The sequence below is a fragment of the Macaca nemestrina genome, chromosome 6, assembly GCF_043159975.1.
Source record: "Macaca nemestrina isolate mMacNem1 chromosome 6, mMacNem.hap1, whole genome shotgun sequence".
Classification (NCBI taxonomy): domain Eukaryota; kingdom Metazoa; phylum Chordata; class Mammalia; order Primates; family Cercopithecidae; genus Macaca; species Macaca nemestrina.
Genome location: NC_092130.1, coordinates 149040120 through 149057750, shown reverse-complemented (window position 1 = coordinate 149057750; position 17631 = coordinate 149040120). Strand labels below are relative to the sequence as shown.

Below are 17631 nucleotides of genomic sequence, written 5' to 3'. Positions count from 1 at the left end.
CATGGCCCTTGCCTCTTACTGGGAGGTCTTTTTTTTTTTTTTTTTTTTTTTTTTTTTGAGATGGAGTCTCGCTCTGTCACCAGGCTGGAGTGCAGTAGTGCAATCTCGGCTCACTGCAACCTCTGCCTCCTGGGTTCAAGTGATTCTCCTGCCTCAGCCTCCCAAGTAGCTGGGACTACAGGCACCCGCCACCACGCCTGGCTAATTTTGTATTTTTAGTAGAGACGGGGTTTCACCATGTTGGCCAGGCTGGTCTCAATCTCTTGACCTCAGGTGATCCTCCCACCTTGGCCTCCCAAAGTGCTGAGATTACAAGCGTGAGCCACTGTGCCCAGTGCCGGGAGGTCGTTCCTCATTCACTGTCCACCATGGCCACTTTTGTGATGGGCACAGGAAGGACACCTTTTCTGGGGGCTGAACACTTTTTGAAGTCTACTCGTTGATGTCAATTGCTGGTGAGAAAGAAGGAGAGGAAGAGTTGCAAGGTTGCTGTAGAGATTTAACCATCCCAGGCTGTTGTGGACCAGGGTTGCAGTTTTTTTTAAGGTATCTAGTCTGTGTGTTTCTGGTCAATTCCTTATGATTTGAATCCTTGACTTTTTAACTTAGAATCCGCCCCCATCTCTCTAAATTTTAACTTAACATATACTACTTAATGGATGCTGCTGAGGACAGTTGAAACAATGGTTTCTGGTGGGTAATCACATTTTTGCCAACAGACTTACAAGCTCCGGCTAGTAGGACACCACTTGTCCGCTTGTGATAAAGCTGATTTTTGTAACCCTGCAAGGGTTCATAATGTGGGCTTCCTAGGCAGTTTAGATTGCAGACTGAATGTCAAGAGTGCCTTTCTAAGCAAAGTGATATTTCTCATTATCTCTGATTGCTTACTGAGTTGAGGAGCTGTAGACTTTGCTGAGAGTGAAAAAGCACCTACTGGCCAGGCACGGTGGCTCACACCTGTAATCCCAGGACTTTGGGAGGCCGAGGCGGGCAGATCACCTGAGGTCAGGAGTTCGAGACCAGCCTGACCAATATGGAGAAACCCCGTCTCTACTAAAAATACAAAATTAGCCGAGCATGGTGGCGCATGCCTGTAATCCCAGCTACTTGGGAGGCTAAGGCAAGAGAATTGCTTGAACCCGAGAGGCAGAGGCTGTGGTGAACCTAGATCACCCCATTGCACTCCAGCCTGGGCAACAGAAGAGAAACTCCATCTCCAAAAAAAAAAAAAAAAAAAAAAAAAAAAAGGTTAAAAAGGAAAAAGCACCTACCAATATTCTAAATTTTTCTTACCATTTTTTCTAACTGCACAACCTCAGTCAACATGTAAATGACTTTGCAACATCCAGCAGTAGACAATTTGACTAGATACTTCACATTTAACAGCTAGGTCCACACTTTCCAGTCTGCAACTTCCAAGTCCTTAACATCTGCTTCCTGACCCCTCTTGCTCATCTCATTCCATATTATAGGTTCTCTGAATTCTGTGTTTGGGGTGTAATTCGGACAATTGGTTGGATCCAGATAATGGTGACTTAACAACACAGGAGTTTCTTTTTCCTCTCATTTCTGCTCTTTCCTGAAGGACTGTTGGTGTAACCCTACCAACACAATTTCCTCTTTCATCCCATTGGCCAGAATTATGTTGTATAGCTATCCATACCTCCAAGAGAGACTGCATTTTAGTTTAATTCATTGCCACTGCCAACAAAATAAAGGAAGCGAGAATGAATATCAGCTAGAGAGCCACACGCTTCTGACACAAACTACATGTTTATCATATGAGGCCCATGCATGGCTGAGGAGCAGCAACCACCAGGCTGTGTTGCTGGCCTGGGTAAGTCAGGTATAGTTCAGGGGGCAAGATCATCAGAAGCAGGCAGGCAGCAGGCTGATGTACAAGGAGCAAAGCCAAGTCCAGTGGGTCTGGGTGCTAGTCCTGGCTCTGTTACTTATGAACTGTGAGACCTTAGTTCGCCACTTTGATTCTATTATTATGGGTTTCTTTATTTTGTTTGGTTTGGTTTGGTTTGGTTTGGTGTAGACAGAGTCTCACTCTGTGGCCCAGGCTGGAGTGCAGTGGCACAATCTCAGCTCACTGCAACCTCCGCCTCCTGAGTTCAAGCAATTCTCATGCCCCAGCCTCCTGAGTAGCTGGGATTACAGGTGCACACCACCATGCCCAGCAAATTTTATATTTTTAGTAGAGACAGGGTTTCACCATGTTGCCCAGGCTGATCTTGAATTTCTGACCTCAGGTGATCTGCCCACCTTAGCCTCCCAAAGTGCTGGGATTACAGGCGTGAACCACTGCATCCAGCCTTTGATTCCATTATTTATCTTGGCCTATAAAAGGGAGAACAGTGTCTCCTGCAGCACCGCTGTGGCAGTTAAATAAGGTAATCTGTGGAAGGTGCTTATTTATTTTATTTTATTATTATTATTTTGAGACAGTCTTACTCTGTCTCGCCCAGGCGAGAGTGCAGTGGTGTGATCTCAGCTCACTGCAGCCTCCACCTCCCCGGTTCAAGCAATTCTCCTGCCTCAGCCTCCCTAGTAGCTGGGATTACAGGTGTGCGCCACCACAGCCAGCTAATTTTGTATTTTTAGTAGAGATGGGGTTTCACCATGTTGGCCAGGCTGCTCTTGAACTCCTGACCTTAGGTGATTCGCCCACCTTGGCCTCCCAAAATGCTAGGATTACAGGCGTGAGCCACCAGGGGCTGGCCAAAGGTGCTTATTTAGAACAGTGTCTCACACACAGTTATGCTCAGAAAGCATTAGCCAATGTTGGTAAAATACAGCCAGATATCCTTATTTTATAAGGTGGTTGTGAGGATTGTGGGGTGGGGGTTGGGGGGACAGAAGAAGAAAACAAGGAAGCTCCTAGCACAGTAGGGGCACTTCCCCCTCATTTCTTTTGTGGCTACATCTGTCCTCTTTCATCCTTGGGCAGCCAGGCAAGTCTGCATCTCAGGGCCTTAGCACTTGGCGGTTACCTCTGCCTAGAACAACCTGCCCACAGATATTCTTGTGGCTCAGTGTCTCACTTCATTCCGGACTTGTTATCCAGCAAGAGAGGCTGACTGCCCCATGCACTAGAAAAGCTTTATATTGGCCAGGTGCAGTGGCTCATGCCTGTAATCCCAGCACTTTGGGAGGCTGAGGCAGGTGGATCACTTGAAATCAGGAGTTCGAGACCAGGCTGGCCAACATGACAAAACCCCATCTCTACTAAAAATACAAAAACTTAGCTGGGTATGGTGGCCTATGCCTGTAAGCGCAGCTACTCGGGAGGCTGAGGCATGAGAATCGCTCGAACCTGGGAGGCGGAGGTTGCCGTGAGCCGAGATCGCGCCATTGCACTCCAGCCTGGGCAACAGAGTGAGACTGTCTCAAAAAAAAAAAAATGTAAAAAGCTTTGTATTGGAAGTTGAAGGAAACAGGAGGTCTGGAAAGTCCCTTGGGCATGCACAGTTGTCTCTTCGTGCTAACTCATGGGTCACGTGTGCAAATTTGAGCGGAGTTAATATGAAATGTGGTGGAAATTCAGGCCGTGCCGGGCGCGGTGGCTCAAGCCTGTAATCCCAGCACTTTGGGAGGCCAAGACGGGCGGATCACGAGGTCAGAAGATCGAGACCATCCTGGCTAACACAGTGAAACCCCGTCTCTACTAAAAAATACAAAAGAAAACCTAGCCAGGCGAGGTGGCCGGCGCCTGTAGTCCCAGCTACACGGGAGGCTGAGGCAGGAGAATGGCGTGAACTCAGGGGGCGGAGCTTGCAGTGAGCTGAGATCCGGCCACTGCACTCCAGCCTGGGCGACGGAGTGAGACTCCGTCTCAAAAATAAATAAAAATAAATAAATAAATAAATAAATTCCGGCCGTGATTTCAGCGTGCTCATTCTGTACAAACTCCAGGTGGCCATATTAGTTTGAAGCAATTTCAGCCAGTTCTTACAGCTCATGTTCAGGGAGTTGTAGTTACTTTTTAAAAAAGTAACTAAAGTTACTTTAAAAAAAAAAAATCTGTCATCCTACCAACACAAAAATATCTGTTATTGGTTTCTTTAAGTCTTTGGGGCACAATTTCAGTCTCTCAAATGTCACCTTCTCACTATCCTGTGACATTACCATAGTTACCATCACAGTTCTGTCACCATCTGACGTCATAGTATTTTACATTTGTTTAATAATTCACCATCTTCAGAACACAGGCTTCCTGAAACTTTGTAGGAACATTGTTTTGTTCAGGACCCAGCACATGATAGACACTCAGTGAACATTTGTTGAATGAATTAATAGTAGATATTTAATCATAGGTGGTTTCTTCTTTTTTTTTTTTTTTTTTTTGAGGAGTCTCTCTCTGTTGCCCAGGCTGGAGTGCAGCGGTGCAATCTTGGCTTACTGCAAGCTCTGCCTCCCGGGTTCACGCCATTCTCCTGCCTCAACCTCCCGAGTAGCTGGGACTACAGACGCCCGCAACCATGCCTGGCCACTTTTTTGTATTTTGTTTAGTAGAGACAGGGTTTCACCATGTTGGTCAGGCTGCTCTCGAACTCCTGACCTCAGGTGATCCACCCGCCTCGGCCTCCCAAAGTGCTGGGATTACAGGCGTGAGCCATCACGCCTGACTCATGGTTGGTTTATTTTTTTTATTTTTATTTTTATTTTTTTTGAGACGGAGTCTAGCTCTGTTGCCCAGGCTGGAGTGCAGTGGCCGGATCTCAGCTCACTGCAAGCTCCGCCTCCCGGGTTCACGCCATTCTCCTGCCTCAGCCTCCCGAGTAGCTGGGAGTACAGGCGCCCGCCACCTCGCCCGGCTAATTTTTTTTGTATTTTAGTAGAGACGGGGTTTCACCGTGTTAGCCAGGATGGTCTCGATCTCCTGAACTCGTGATCCGCCCGTCTCGGCCTCCCAAAGTGCTGGGATTACAGGCTTGAGCCACCGCGCCTGGCCTATTTTTAAATTTTTTTTTATTTTTAATTTTTGTGGGTACATAGCAGGTGTACACAAAGTTGGTTTCCTTTTAAAATTATAGCATTTTCTAAAAGTGAGAAGCGGAACCCAGTCCAGAGCATAGGAAGATTAGGTGAAGGTCGAGGAACTTGGAATTTAGCAGAGGTCAGAATAGGAGAACGTCTAGAATCCAGGACATCTGGAAGGGAGAGCTAGTACATGACAGCCTGGTGTGAATCTGATTTTAAGTCAGGGTCTAGATAAACCAGAGGATCCTTTTATACCCCCCAGCCACGTTAAGGATCTAGGCTCTGAATTTGGGGTGACCCTCGGCCTATAGGAGATGATTAGCTTCAGTTAGTTCATTGGTTCTCAACCCTTTTATCATCTTCACATCCCTGCCTGGAGAAAAATTAAATTTAACTTCTCTGTAACATGAGAAAATACTAAGGAATAAGATTTTGTCGGGTAGGATTGAGCTTTGGTAGGAGGAGGAGGGGTCTGCTAACCATTACAGCATCTAAGACTTTTTTTGCCTCCTTCAACTAATTTTCACCCCCTTGTGAGTAATGTCACCTACTGAGAATGCATGGCTTAGCTGAGACAGTATCCAAGAAAGTTGGTAGATTTTAACACCATATCAGTACATTATCTCAGTAGCAGAAGCATTTATTTTGAATGCTAAGGCTGTCAGCTTCAAGTGACTCAAAATTAATTTAAATTATCATAGCTATTTGCTTGAGATGGGAGTCTAATTGGAGAATTATTTATGATACACAAAAGTGGACGGGGCTGCTGCAGTGCACCGCCATGTCCAAAAATTGTGCTCACTGTTGAGATAGATTGATCTTCAAGATGGAAAGTTTATAGCCCTTTGCACAGACCAGCCATCCAAGGAGGTCAGTATTTGTGACTGCAGATTGCTGTTCTGTATCTTCTCTGAGCCAATGTTTTGCTCACTGAAGTGTTTTATTGGATGTTGTGGAAGAACCACACTTTTCATAGTATTGCAACATCGTCTGCCTTTTCTTATGTCCTGAATCATCTCAAATCATTGCAAGTGGATATTGATGCTTCTAGTTCCCTTGTTTATAGAAAAATCCCAGGAGAATGGGTTGATAGAATAAAGGACTAGAAGGATTACTGGAAAGCCCTCAAGTATAGGTATGGGATTGAAAGGCTGTGTAGCCCATGGACACCTAAGAATAAGACTAAGTGTCTTTGAGGGTGTCCGTGTATTTCCAACAACTTTTCCTCTTCTGAAAACTGTCCCCCTGCGCCTACCACCTTCTAGGGCCTGAGGGTGGGTTTCAGTGGCCCTGTTGCTGTCCTGCGGCCCCATGCCCTTGGCCAACAATAATTGGACATCAGATTCGAGCTGAGCCAATCAGCTTCACTCACTTCCAATGTAGTAATTAACTACTGGAGTTGCAGAGTGTGGAAAACAACTCAAGGTAAAGTTTATTTTCATTTAAAGTTTTGTTTAGTTTCATTTCGCTTTACCTTTTTTCTTTCATTTTAAAGTCGTCAAAATTTTACAATGTAATTTATTGTAAGGATCGATGCTGTCTTTCAGGTTAGGGCGAGGGCAGCAATGCGGCCCCGTCCAGGATGGCGGAAAGTGAGGACGGGAAAGCTGTGGGGAACCCAGGGGGCGTTCTCTCCCGGTCCTGCGCCTCTGCCCGCCACCGGTCAACTTTTATTTCTTAGCGGGATGACTTTCTTTGCTACTCAATCCACACAGGAGATAGAATCATTCAAAAGTTCGTTAGTTCAAAAACTATGACTCCGGCCACACGGTAGAAACTAGGACTCTTTCAGAGTCGCAGTACTGAGGTCTCAGGGAAGAACCCTCATTGTTCCAGCTTGGGTGAGATGTCAGGCTCTGCACCACCCCCACGAAACTGGAGGCGGGGGGAGGCGGGGGTGGTGGTATCCTAGACCTATTACACACTAATTTCCATTTATGTATCTCCCCACTAGACTATGAATTCCTTCAAGGCAAGGAATTTGCCTTATCGCTGGTGTATAACCAGTGCCAAGTTCAAGGACTTGATAAATGTTCGATAAATACTTGCTGAATAAATCAAATGAATGCAAATTGACACCAGGAAAACCTTTCCTACTACTCTTCAGTTTGGTTTTCCTTAATCAGCATCTTGCCCAAGATATTTACTGGTTTTTTTTGTTTGTTTGTTTGTTTGTTTTGAGACAGAGTCTGGCTCTGTCGCCCAGGCTGGAGTGCAGTGGCGCAATCTCGGCTCGCTGCAAGCTCCGCCTCCCGGCTTCACTCCATTCTCCTGCCTCAGCCTCCCGAGTAGCTGGGACTACAGGCGCCCGCCACCATGCCCAGCTAATTTTTTTTTAATTTTTTTTTATTTTTTGGTATTTTTAGTAGAGACGGGGTTTCACCGTGTTAGCCAGGATGGTCTCAATCCCCTGACCTCGTGATCCTCCCGCCTCAGCCTCCCAAAGTGCTGGGATTACAGGCATGAGCCACTGCGCCTGGCCTGATATTTACTGTTTTTATATGTAGGGAGCCATCTAAACTGTGACTAACATCTTGAATCACAGGCTGTTAAGATTTTAATGTAAAGGATCTTTTAAAATGTCTTATAAATTATTGGGAATCTATGATGTGGTAGGTGCTGTGTTGGCATAGTGAATATATTGATGGATAAGACGGTGACCAGCCTGGTCAACATGGTGAAACCCTGTCTGGGATTACAGGTGCCTGGGATTACAGGCGCCTGCCACCACACCCAGCTAGTTTTTGTATTTTTAGTAGAGACGGGGTTTCACCATGTTGGCCAGACTGGTCTCCAACTCCTGACGTTGTGATCCTCCCGCCTCACCCTCCCAAAGTGCTAGGATTACAGAAGTGAGCCACCGCACCCAGCCTTGCATTTCTTTTTAACATCTATGTGATTATATAGATGATATTTGCTAAGCTTTTGATTTATTTGGAACTAATTAATAGCTAGCACTCAAGTTCTTTGGAAACTCAAAGCATGCTATATTGGAAATTTCTTTTTGGTTACTGAGTAATAAGGTCATTTATTATTGACATAGCTTCTGACACCTCTCCCATGCATTATTATTCCTTGTTAAATCACTTCCTGAGAAGGCTGGAGAATGTTTTCCACCTTAGATGGCACAGTTTATATTGACTTTCTCTGGGAGAACGTGAAGTTCAGAGAAGAGCGTGAAAGGGATCATTTTTCTATGTTTATGGAGAATGGAGGTGAAATTTTTCTTTGGTGGAGAAGGCGAGTTGGCAGTAGAATTCAATGAACCTTTCACTGGGGACCTAATGTGTGCCAGGCACCGTGCAGAATTCAGAGGGAGTGTGAGGCTGTAGCTCTGATGGGAGCCACTGGCCCTGCTATCTGCTGACTGGTGTCACCACTGTATTCAATGTGTTTTAAAGCAAGGCAAAGAAGGCACCTGTCTTCCCATCCAGGCGTTTGGAGAAACATTTCTCTGGAGGGGATGGCTCGTAGGTTGGCCTGAAAATAAGTCAGTTTTAACCATTTACCAAAGGAAATAGAGAGAGGAGACTAAAACCTGGGCTGCAAAGAGCCGAACTTCCCTCTGAATCTACGTGATTGTGAAGTTTAGGAATGGTGTTGCCCTGGGACGGAGGCGGGATCTCTCCCTGGTGTTGATCGGATCTTTCTTCTCTGGGTAGTGTTGTCAGAACATATTTCTGGAATGGAGAGCCCTCCTGTGTATGCTGCTGGGCTGACCAAGGCAAATCAACATAGATTTTCATTTTCTAGGAGTGTAAGATTTTAAATGTATGCAGATCCTTCCACAGCCTTCCATGGGGTCTTGTCACACAGCCTCCTGGTTGGATGTGAGTTTGATGGTATACTGGTGGGGGTTGTCTTGGCACAAGTCATCTGGTTTCTCTGCTGATCTGGGAAACTTCCTGGAGAAGACCAGTGTTCCAGAGACGTCTGTCTGGGAGAGAGCCACATGGGGGAATGCGTAGGCGTTAGGTTCTACGTTAGGTGTTAGGGTTTGTGCTTGGTGCCTGAAAAGTACACATGGTCCTTCTGTAACACAGGAGGCTATGTTTTCTAGGTGAGAAGGCTCACTGTTGTAACTGGAGCTTTTTGTTTTTTCCTCTTCCTATCCCAGGTGTGAATGAGCCGAGGGAAGGACACACAGCCACTGCTGGAGGGATCCTCCATTCCTGTGTCACTTGCATGGGTCCTGCTGTGAAATGAACCCAGCAGGGACTTGCTAGACACTTCCTTCCTTCCCTCGTTGAGCACTCCAGCACCATTGTTCCACAGTTGTTCTAACTGGGTCCTGTCTTCCTCCTGCCAAGGCAAACAGCATAGTCTCGAGTAGGTGTCCCTAGGCTCATCTGCCAGCCTGAACATGAACACAGGCAAAGCTGATGATGGCCAGGGATCCCAGGGGACGTGGGGCCCTGTGGGGTCCGGCCCCCAGGAGCAGGACCTCTCATGATGCTGGTGTCTGGGAGTGAGCACCATGCCCATCACCCAGGACAATGCCGTGCTGCACCTGCCCCTCCTCTACCAGTGGCTGCAGAACAGCCTGCAGGAGGGTGGGGACGGGCCGGAGCAGCGGCTCTGCCAGGCGGCCATCCAGAAGCTGCAGGAGTACATCCAACTGAACTTTGCTGTGGATGAGAGTACGGTCCCACCTGATCACAGCCCCCCCGAAATGGAGATCTGTACTGTGTACCTCACCAAGGAGCTGGGGGACACAGAGACTGTGGGCCTCAGTTTTGGGAACATCCCTGTTTTCGGGGACTATGGTGACAAGCGCAGAGGGGGCAAGAAGAGGAAAACCCACCAGGGTCCTGTGCTGGATGTGGGCTGCATCTGGGTGACAGAGCTGAGGAAGAACAGCCCAGCAGGGAAGAGTGGGAAGGTCCGACTGCGGGATGAGATCCTCTCGCTGAATGGGCAGCTGATGGTTGGAGTTGATGTCAGTGGGGCCAGGTAAGTAGGGGGAATGCCTGCTGGCACGGGGGCTGGACACAGGACCCCGGTGGTTCCCGGATGCCTGATGTGCAGATCTGCAGCTACAGAGGTTTATGAGTCCTGCCAGTAAGAAGCTGATGTCGTAAGAAATGTCTCATTTAAACCTCCTCATCCATTCAACAGAGCATCACATCTTCCATTGGAGCACCAAAGGCTGGGTCTTGGATGTGTTTTCATCTGCCTGTCCATGTCACCTTAGTCCCAGCAACCATGAGGCTCCCAGACTCACGATCCTGAAGCCCCACCCTGGAAGATCCACTTGGATCTTATCTGAATGTTTGTTGAATGCTCTTGAGCATATTTCTGTTTTCTATTTCGTATTTCTGGCCACCCATCACCATATTAAGTTATTGGACTGTCTTGGTGTTTCCCAGGTGAATCGGGGAACAAGACCTCAAGGGCCCCAAGACCATTCTCAGGTTCAGTGATTAACTAGGACTCACATACTCAAAAAGCAGTCATATTTCTAGTTCCAATTCATGACACTGAAAGGACACAGATAAACATCAGCAAATGTAAAAGACACAGAGAGTAGAGTCCAAGAGCCCAGGCAGAAGCTTCCAGTTGTCTCTCCCGGTGGAGTTGCGCAGACAGTGCTCGGTTCTCCCAGCAATGATGTTTGACGCCAACCAGGGATGCTCACTTGAATCTTGGTGTCCAAGGTTTTTTCTTGGGAGTGGGTCATATAAGCATGGAGTACCTGTGTGGTTGACCTTAGCTACTCCTCTCCAGTCTCTCCAGAGGTCAAACTAATGCCACATGACCCAAGTCTTCCGCCATAAGTCGCTTTCTTAGCATAAACTCTCTGGCAAGGCCAAATACCCCCAGGTATACAAAGACGCTCTTGTCAAGCAGGATATTCTAAGGGGTTAGATCTTATCTCCCAGGAGCCAGTCCTTTCTTTAGAATGCACATGGTCTCAATAACCAACCCCTGGTGAGTTAAACCTTCACTACACATCAGGGTTTTCATGATAGGTATATAGGAAAGAGATGGGAAAGAGAATTTGAGGATATTCTGAGTGAGATCCATGAATTTTGTCAAGCTTTCAGGGGCTCCTGGGAGTAAGGCTCCTATGTCCTAGAAGGAGAGAGTGGCCACCTTGAGAAACGTAGTGACCTTTGGATGATGGAGACATCTCATCCAAGGCGACTCTGCAAGGAGAGAACCAGAGCAGAAATACCTTGACCTTAATCTTCACCCTCCCTCCAGTGTCAGAGCCTCCCATCAGTGGAAACCAGCCAGAAGCCAGGGACAGGGGAGTCCATTGATTTGTCTATACGTGTCAGTGCCCTGGTGCAGAGTGCAGGGTGGAGAAGAATGGAGACTGGATGTGGAGGGTCAACAAGAAGTCATCGGGCACATACAACATGGTCCAAATTCAAATGATCCAGTACATGGAAAGGACATAGCACAGAGCTGGCTGGCAGGTGTGAGGACTTTTGCAGTGGACACTCTCACCAGTATTCCCTTTGGTTTGCCCCTTCAACTGCAGAGATGCTTTTAGCCAATGGCTAGGTGCCTGACTGGCCGTTACTGGGAAAAGCCACTCATTTTCAAGGAGGGATGAAATGATTTTATTTGGGATTAGAGATTGTTCTCAGAAAAGGAGCAAGGCTGACTACCACCAGGCTCAAGATGCTACAAGGAGGTGACAGAGTGACTCAGGTTCCTGGAGGCTGGGTCCAGGCTTAGAAGTGGGGATTGCCATGGAGCTGGAGATAGTCGTTTGAAAGTGGTCCCTAAGAGTCCCTACCGTTTGCAGCTATCTGGTTGGAAAGAAGCTGATTTGGATAGAGAGGTAGAAGGAAGATCAGGGAGGGGCCCTCCAGCAGGAGGACGAAGTAGTCAGGAGCTCCAGCTCCAGAAGAGATAACTGGGGCTGCCTCCTTGGGTTCCCTTTACTAGCTGGTTGATCTTGGGAAAATTATACCTCTTAGCCTCAGATTCCCCATCTGTGAAGTGGGAATCTTAAGACTATTGATGCCAATGACTAAATGATGAAATAGAACATATAAAGGGGTTAGCACTATGTCTAGTAAGTAGTACTCTATACGTATTAATATCATCATTACTACCATAATGGAGAGTGTTTGGGAGTTGCTGGAACCTTTGGGAGGCAAAGTTTTCTTTTTTTTTTTTTTTTTTTTTTTTTTTTTTTTTTTTTTTGAGACGGAGTCTCGCTCTGTCGCCCGGGCTGGAGTGCAGTGGCGCGTCCCGAGTAGCTGGGACTACAGGCGCCCACAACCGCGCCCGGCTAATTTTTTGTATTTTTAGTAGAGACGGGGTTTCACCGTGGTCTCGATCTCTTGACCTTGTGATCCGCCCGCCTCGGCCTCCCAAAGTGCTGGGATTACAGGCGTGAGCCACCGCGCCCGGCCTGGGAGGCAAAGTTTTCTTTCCCAGCCTCTGAAAACCTATCTACCCCTGGGATGAGATGACTTTCCAGCTACCAATGGAGGATTCCTTGATGTTTTCATTCACTTGTTAGGGGAGTGATAGGATAATGCCCAGTTTTGCAAAGAAAGAAGATTAAGAAGAGAATAGAAGGGTGACAGGCCAGGGTCATGACAGAAGGTGGAACGTAGAACTAAAATCTTTATTGAAGCTCTGAAGAAGGATCACATGTGTTGTGACGGAGGGAGCAGTGGACTAGCTTTGGGATTCCAGGTTCTCTCCAAGGTCTTCTAGCAACTAGCTTTGAGACCCTGGGTAAGTTTGTTGGGATGGTGGTATTGGGGTGGGAGGGAGGTTCGCTGTAGTTGCCTATGATGAAATACTAGGGGTGAATCTGTGAAACACTTTTTTATCTGTCTGGGCTAGTATTGTTGTTCCAGAAGCCCACACAGGTTTAGCGGTGTTCCTGTGATGCCACAGTGATAACTGACAGAGCCGAGGCTCAGGCTCTGTCTCTGACTCCCAGCCGAATGTCCGATTTGGTGCACCACTGCACTTCTGGGCACTCCGAAAGAGATGCTTGGATGGGTGTGGCCTGTTGGTATCTGGACTCAAATGGCTGAAGTTGAGGAGCTTAGGAAATAGGAATAGGAGAAAATGTCAGGGAATAGACCAGTGGGATTCATAGTTGTTGTAACTGGCTGTTCCATAACATACTTGAGATTTGTTTTAATCACGTATGGTAAGAGACAGACATGGAAATGGCCGTCACGAAGTCTGAGATCTGTAGAAACAGGAGGCATACCACACCACACAGGGCTACACAGGGCAGTGCAGGGGTCAGTGAGGAGGCAGAGAAGAGAGAGGACAGCATGGCCCAGAGCCTTTATTTTACTTTTTATTTTTTTGTTACAGACAGCATCTTACTCTTATCACCCAGGCTGGAGTGCAGAGCCACAATCATAGCTCACTGCAGCCTTGAACTCCTGGGCTCAGAGGATCCTCCCACCTTAGCCTCTCTGGTAACTATGTCTACAGGTGTGCACCACTGCATCTGGCTTTCCTTTTTTTTCTTTTTTTGTAGAGATGGTACCTTACTATGTTGCCCAGGCTGGTCTCAAACTCCTGACCTCAAGTGATCCCCCCACGTCATCCTCCAAAAGTGTTAGGATTACAGGTGTGAACCACTGCACCCAGCTCCATAGGCTTTGTGGAGGTTTTCATGGGAAGGAACAGAGGAGGCAGGGTAGGTGGCTGAGTGTGCTTAGGATTGGATAGTTTGAATAATTTCAGTAGGCTCCCGACTATATGGGTGGTCCTTAGTTGTCCAGATGTCTGGCCCTGGAGTGATCTGAGGCAGGGAGAATATTGGCTTGGTGTGTGAGTTTGATAAAGGAGATAATTGGGTATGGCTCTGGGTTGGTTGGTTTGTATGTTAAAGCTCTATTCACAAGGGAGTCCTTTGCTGTCTCTAGGAATCAGCTACTCTTGGGAGGGGCAGCCTGTCCACGATCAAGACTCCAAATGTCAGAGCATCAAGAATACAGAAAATAGGGGCAAGGTAGCTCACGCCTGTAATCTCAGCACTTCGGGAGCCCGAGACAGGAAGATTGCTTGTGCCCAGGGGTTCAAGACCAGCCTGGGCAACATGGCAAGGCCCCATCTCTAAAAAAAAAAAAAATGTAATTAGCTGGGCATGGTAGTGCACACCTGTAGTCCCAGCTACTCGAGAGGCTGAGGTGGGAGGATGGCTTAAGCCCAGGAGGTCGAGGCTGCAGTGAGCCATGTTTGCACCACTGTACTTCAGCCTGGGTAACACGGCAAGACCCTGCCTCCAAAAAAAAAAAAGGATACAGAAAATAAGAACATATAATGAAAACACTGGGCTTCTGGAAACCTTCCACAGCTGAGGAAGTAAAATCTCGTTTAGTGGTCAACAGTCATGACTTTGAAGTTCCTTTCTGTGTTGATGCAGCCGTGTGTGTGCTAGACGATGAAAAGCCAGGTGAAAGAGGGTATATCCTGAAGCCACTGAGATGCAGTGGTAGGAGAAGGGGGAAGGCCAAGACCTATTGCTTGGTCTTCATGAAAGAGAGCTTGAAATTGAATCAAGTAATGAGGCACGGAATCCTCAAGTCCTGGGCTCCGTTTGCCTCATAACAATCAAGGAGTTAACAAGACAGACTAGCTTGATTTTTCACTCCCTAGTTCTCTTGAATAATTGCAAGAATTACCATTTATTGAGCAGTTTCTACGGTAGAGGATGTCTGCCAGGCACTATCTCATTTAATAGCAACCACAATTCCATAAAGGACAGCCTTTGATGAGAAACCTTGGCTGTATATGACTTGCCCACGGTCACCTAAGTAAGAGGCAAAAGCAGATTTGAACGCAAGTCCTTCTGGCTCCATTGTCTGTATTCCTAACCACTGCGTTGTACTACCTCAACTCCTGCACCAGATCTGTACTTTGATCCTTGTGCGATCTGGTGCATAATTTCATGGATGGTTTAGATCTTCATAAAATACCTCCTCAGTATAATCGCAGACACCAGGGAAGAAAATGACTTATGAAGAAGAACAAACTATAGCCGGGCGCTGTGGCTCACGCCTGTAATCCCAGCACTTTGGGAGGCCGAGGCGGGCGGATCACAAGGTCAGGAGATCGACACCACGGTGAAACCCCGTCTCTACTAAAAATACAAAAAATTAGCCGGCGCGGTGGCGGGCGCCTGTAGTCCCAGCTACTCAGGAGGCTGAGGCAGGAGAATGGCGTAAACCCAGGAGGCGGAGCTTGCAGTGAGCCGAGATCGCGCCACTGCACTCCAGCCTGGGCGACAGAGCGAGACTCCGTCTCAAAAAAAAAAAAAAAAAAAAAGAAGAAGAAGAAGAACAAACTATAAAGCTTATTTTCTACCTACCCAAACTGACAAGGAAAACAAGCCCCCTGCCTCATCTTATGCAAGCAAGTCCGGCCAGGCATGGTGGCTCATGCCTATAATCCCATCACTTTGGGAGGCTGAGGCGGGTTGGTCACCTGAAGTCAGGAGTTTGAGACCAGTCTGGCCAACATGGCAAAACCCTGCCTCTACTAAAAATACAAAAAATTAGCCAGGTGGCACATATCTGTAATCCCAGCTACTCGGGAGGCTCAGGCAGGAGAATCACTTGAACCCAGGAGGTGGATGTTGCAGTGAGCCGAGATTGCACCGCCATTGCACTCCAGCCTGGGCAACAGAGCAAGACTCTATCTCAAAATAAATAAAATAAAACAAAAGGAAGCCCAATTGTAATATAGGCTCCTTTTGGCAAACTTAGCTCTAGGCAGAGCTTCAGGACTAGAAGCACTTTGCAATTTAGGTAGTAGGGAGTTGAAAGTATTTTGAATGTTCTCAAAATGTTCCTTGTCACTCTTTGACTGTTTCCTTCAATGCTAAATTTTCCCACCTACCTCTGTGAATTTTGTCTTAAAAAGTGATAAGTAGGCCGGGCGCGGTGGCTCAAGCCTGTAATCCCAGCACTTTGGGAGGCCGAGACGGGCGGATCACTAGGTCAGGAGATCGAGACCATCCTGGCTAACACGGTGAAACCCCGTCTCTACTAAAAAATACAAAAAACTAGCCGGGCGAGGTGGCGGGCGCCTGTAGTCCCAGCTACTCAGGAGGCTGAGACAGGAGAATGGCCCGAACCCAGGAGGCGGAGCTTGCAGTGAGCTGAGATCCAGCCACTGCACTCCAGCCTGGGCGACAGAGCAAGACTCCGTCTCAAAAAAAAAAAAAAAAAAAAAAAAAAAGTGATAAGTAGGAATTAAGAGTTCTGTAGAGACCCCAGTGTACCTCTCTGCCCCCAAGCAAATGGTTCCTCGGTTGATGGTTGCCTGTTCACTCTTACTTGTAAGCAGTGGGTTTCAGGGGTCAACACACCAACTTACCTTCCAGCATGATAAATGGTCCATACTAGCATGTACGGCTTGTCATATGAGGCACTCTCTTGCAGTCTGTTCTGCTCCCTGTCTGGAGTTTGATTTTGAATTCAAAACGACCTTAGATGATGTTACGGGTTGAATTATGTCCCCTCAAAATTCATATGTTGAAGTCCTAGCCCCCAGAATGTGACTTTATTTAGAAATAGGATCATTGCAGGAATAGTTAGTTAAGATGAGGTCCTACCGGATTAGGTTGGCTCCTATTCCAGGATAACTGTTGTCTTTATAAAAAGGGCATATTCGGACACAGACTCACACAGGAGTAACACCATGTGTGATTGGAGTTATGCTGCTGAAAGCCAAGGAACAACCAGAAGCTAGGAGAGAGGCTTGGTACAGACCCTTTCCTAGCCTCTCCAAACTAGGGGAGCTTGGCCCTGCTGACACCTTGAGCTCCAGCGTCTCACCTTTAGAACTGTGACACAGTAAGTCCCTGTTGCTTAAGCCTCCTGTGGTCACCCTAGAAAACTACTAGTAGAGGTGACATTTTGTCCCTGTCATCTTATAGGAGTCCATTTTTCGGATGATTTCCTCCCGGACACTGGACACTTTAGAGCACTGTGGATGTTTTTTTGATGAGGACACTCTGAGAACCATGTGTGTGTTAAGTGTGAAAGGAGCAGTTACAATATGTGGAAGATAAGGTCATGATTTGCTTATTTCAAAAGTTAGTTTAGGGTCGATTTGCAATGTCCATCCTTGGAGAAAGAACAAAAAATTCAAGGCCATGGGTTGACAGACCTTCTGTACCCCAGACCCGGTTTAGAGCCTAAACCTGTGACTGCCTCCCAATTACAGACCCCATTCCTGATTCCTACCTTCTCACTGGCTGACACTCCTGATCCCTAGTAACCCTGGGAAGCCTTCATTCTTTTGAGTGGTAGCAGCTTCCTCCTGGTGGGAACTTCTAGAGAACTTTCTGGGAAGGGGAGGTAGTCGTGGTGTTTGATGTCACGTGCCCCATCTTGAAGGCATAGCTGATAACTCATAGAGGAAAGTTTTTGTTTGTGAGCTCCATCACATCTACTCTGGGGACTTTCTGGAATGTTCTACTTAATTGTTTGGTGCAGGGAGAACTGGGAAGGTTTTCTAGATTCGTTCCTACAAAGGAATACTTTGCAACTCCAGTCACTCCCTAGCTTTCTATAAGTAAGCCAGATCTGTTCCCTAAGGACAGATTGTTCCAAATTGGTCACAAAATATGGAATTAATTAAAACAAAACCCACACACCAAAACAGAAACAAATGTCTTTTCTGAAAAGT

At 47.1% G+C, this 17631-nt stretch overlaps 1 protein-coding gene across 6 annotated transcripts in view; it reads left to right on the top strand.

Moving 5' to 3' along the window:
- Positions 1 to 17631, top strand: part of LOC105473016 (PDZ domain containing 2) — a 480967-nt gene that overhangs the window by 151241 nt on the left and 312095 nt on the right. For 5 of the 6 annotated variants that reach the window (XM_071099064.1, XM_071099065.1, XM_071099061.1 and 2 more), the window contains exon 2: positions 9110 to 9945. The exons of the other annotated variant lie outside the window; for it this stretch is intronic. In XM_071099064.1, coding sequence (XP_070955165.1) covers positions 9470 to 9945 — 476 coding nt within the window. In that variant the 5' untranslated portion in view covers positions 9110 to 9469. The remainder of the gene's footprint in view (positions 1 to 9109; positions 9946 to 17631) is intronic. 6 annotated transcript variants of the gene reach the window in all.